General features: G+C 42.9%; 1 protein-coding gene across 1 annotated transcript in view; it reads right to left on the bottom strand.

Moving 5' to 3' along the window:
- LOC106535627 (netrin receptor UNC5D) overlaps positions 1-1199 on the bottom strand; it is a gene marked incomplete at its 3' end in the record, with an annotated part of 39016 nt that extends 37817 nt beyond the window's left edge. Inside the window, 1 exon segment of the mRNA XM_014032679.1 lies at positions 891-1199. Within this exon segment, the coding sequence (XP_013888133.1) occupies positions 891-975 (85 nt within the window).
- Positions 1200-3587: the final 2388 nt, after the last annotated feature.

Raw genomic sequence — 3587 nt, 5'->3', positions numbered from 1 at the left:
TGTGTGTGTGTGTGTGTGTGTGTGTGTGTGTGTGTGTGTGTCACTCCAATCAGTAACAAGTAAAAGGAAAAAGGATGAAGCCTTCAACGTTTCCATGGTTACAGTGTGACAAACCAACATGAGTTCATATATCTGAATGTGTTCTTCTCTCTGATGGATAAATGAGAAAGAAAACTAAAAGTGTGGCTGCTGGAGTTAGTTTTTCTTTGCTCTGTAGAAAGAAACAGCAGACTCAGTCCATCAGCAGGAAACAACGGTGGACAAGATGCTCTGATGTTACCAACCTGTTTCCTCAGAGGGACACAGACCAGCTCTGGAGGATGGTTTTAACACAAACACAATGAAAGCTCTGGGAGAAGCAGTAAACTGCTCCTTTTAAACCAAACATTACAGCTGAGAACTCACACAGTCTGAGGATCCAGTTTTCTACAGAAAACTGAAGCTTTGAKGGGTTTTCTGCATGAGAGGAAACTCCGGCTTTGATCTGCAGCACATGGTTTTACAAACAGCCAGTTTAACAAAACAGATCAACAACTTGTTCTGCTCAAACAGGACAAACAAACCCAACAAGTCTGCTGCAACCAGGAGGGCTGAGGGTCTGACTGAGGGTCTGACTGAGGGTCTGACTGAGGGTCTGACCGAGGGTCTGACTGAGGGTCTGACTGAGGGTCTGACTGAGGGTCTGACCGAGGGTCTGACCGAGGGTCTGACTGAGGGTCTGACTGAGGGTCTGACTGAGGGTCTGACTGAGGGTCTGACTGAGGGTCTGAGGGGTGCAGCAGCAGGGCTGAAGGAGCTTACAAACAAAAATCTAGAGACATGAGCTCAGATACAGAAACAGGTGGGTCCACGCTCAGACCCACGCGTGCACGTGGGAAGGCAGCTCTTACCTTTGGAGCTGGCGGCCGCCACGCAGTAAACCAGGAGCACGAGCCCCGCGCTGAGGAGGAACCCTCCCTCGGTCCGCGCRCCCATCCCGACCCGGAGCTCTAAGCGCACGGTTCGGATCGGCTGGGCCCTGTGGTCTGTCCCCCTCAGCTCCTCCGAGGAGGGGCGCAGTTCTGTGGGCTGGCAGCTGGAGGAAACACCGGGAGGACGGGAGCAGACGACGGAGGAGACACGAGCATCTTCTCCTCACTGTCACTGCGCGCGCACGCGCGTGTGTGTGCGCGAGGCAGGAGAGCAGCTTTACTCCCCTCTCAAAGCATCACCCCGGAGTCTGCAGCGCGCGGACCAATGGGAGCAGGGGGTGGACTCAGTTCTGACCGGACGGGTTCTGGAGCCGTGCCAGCTCCAGAACGGTTCCGAGATGTTCTTCCTTCCAGGTTTGACAGAGCTGGTCCTTAGACCTCCTCAGTCCCTGAGTTTGTCCAGTAAAACAGGTCCTGTCACAGTTCGTGGTGAGGATGAGTCTCAGCTACTACCACACCTGTAGGGGGATGCTGCAGCTCATTAGATAAACATTCAGTGATGACCAGATCCAGTCACTGTCAGGAGATATTTTGCTAACAGGCAGACACAGCCAGGTGATGATGTACCTCAGGTAAACTAAAGACCCTGAGTTTTGTGTGAAAACATCCACAGTTTCTCGAGCACTGAAAGATGGGCATTTATGTTTTTATATTAGTCTGTGCTCATGTTGTCTGACTGTTAGCTAAATATCTTATGAACCATTAGATGGATTTTAATGAAACTAGTAATAATGACTTGTAGAGCTGACCTGATTAAAGATGCTACAATAACTAAGTTTATCAAACAAAAACAAATATACGACTGTTATATATATAGATAAAACTCACTGGTTGTAGATGAGGGTCATCTTGTTTACAATATTAATAAGATTGAAAATAAAATATTAAGGTTTAACCAAATCTCCATATTTTCTCATCATAAATAATCTTAATACATATTATAAAGATCTAACATGTAAGGTGGAAAGAAATTCAGGGAACTCCAGAAATATATATTTTACACAAATATAATGTACTCAATCAAAACTAAGTTTGTATAACGAGTCCTGAAACTGTGTATCAAGTTAGTTTAATTTACATCGTCATCCACAGAGGATTAAATGTTTATCTGCAGCACCTGCTCACCAGCTTTATCACAATACGATRTTACATTGACATGTTTAGATGACGAATTGATATTTCTCAATATCATAARGTCTGTCATGATACGATTTTGATTCAATTCAATTCACATGTCTGCGATCGATGCAATGTGATATTGTATTGTAGATATGCCCATCTAACACAATGACTGTTAGATGGGAAGATGGTATCGATATGCATCGAAAATATGATAATGCTAGATCGATATTTTCATTTTGCCTCATTTTGCCATGGTACAACTGAATCATGAACCATTCAAATCGATATAAATTGATGTATTGTTACACTCCTAGTATTTTACAAGACAAAATTTACAACTGTGTTATGGGTGCCAGAATAAATCTGTTAAAAAAAAATTAAAATCTGTAATTTTTACAAAAAAAAAANGAACCTAAGGAGGTAAGGTGAATGCTGAAAGCGTTCCAAATACGAAAAACATAAGAAAAGAGAACAAAAACACACATAGGCAGGAAGTAAACTGTCTATGGAGGAAACTGTTGTGAGTTTGTTTTCATCTTATTTAGATCCAGTTTCAGGACAAACATACCAGCAATTAGTTACAAATATGTCAGACGTGACCTGTCTGTTGTATCTGATNGTATATATATTGTATTAGCACATGTACAAATATGCAAAGTAGGTGATGACGTCATTTAACGACATTTTAGTACCGTCATTAACAACTTTTCTTACTGAGGAGTTGGCAGTAGGGCTCAGCCAGTCAAAATCGCACTCCAAGCTCAGATCATAAACTTAAAACTCCTGCTCCAGGGCCTTCTCAGGTTGTCAGCATACTAAAGTGTTCAGTTGAGTTGTCCTTAAGTATCTTTATAACTTTTGATATCCGGTGTAGACTGACTCCAAACAGCTCTCATCTGCCTGGTCGGCAGTGAACAGAACCATGGAGAAGGCGGGATTTAGCCAACTCATCTATTGGAAGCCTCAAATGATCTAGTTTGGCCAATTCCATGTCTGCTCAAGCACAGCTGACACAAGGAAGCATCAACAGGAGTTGCCGGGTCCTAAACCCCATCGCCTCCTTACAAATCCATAATGTCAGTTTCTTTATTTTGCCAATGGTGCTGAGTTAAAAGAGAATAAAATTGCCACTGATGATGACTCTTTGATGAGCTTTAGGAGACTAATGTTTAAAGTTCACTCAGGGTTAGCTGTAACATCTTTTATTTGTTTCAATTTGAGGACCCTCAGTTACCATTTCTTTCCGTTAACATTCCAAAATTAAAAATAAACTAATGAACCAGTCTCAATGAACAGAACTTTGTCTTGAAATCATGCAACACAATGCAGCTTTTCAAATCTTTGTCATCCTTACTTTACAAGTGTGTGTTGGCACAGCAGTTTTCCAAGGTTTAAAATTGGAAATAAAAACACTGGTCTTTGTATCGATTCTCCTGTGATGGCTCAGGTATTTAAGCAGAATCTGCTGACTCACCAACGGCCACAAAAGGGCTC

The sequence above is a fragment of the Austrofundulus limnaeus genome, unplaced genomic scaffold (genome assembly GCF_001266775.1).
Source record: "Austrofundulus limnaeus strain Quisiro unplaced genomic scaffold, Austrofundulus_limnaeus-1.0 Scaffold1511, whole genome shotgun sequence".
In the NCBI taxonomy this organism is placed as follows: Eukaryota; Metazoa; Chordata; class Actinopteri; order Cyprinodontiformes; family Rivulidae; genus Austrofundulus; species Austrofundulus limnaeus.
Note: the sequence above shows the minus strand (reverse complement) of the source record. Positions and strands in the feature narration are given on the sequence as shown.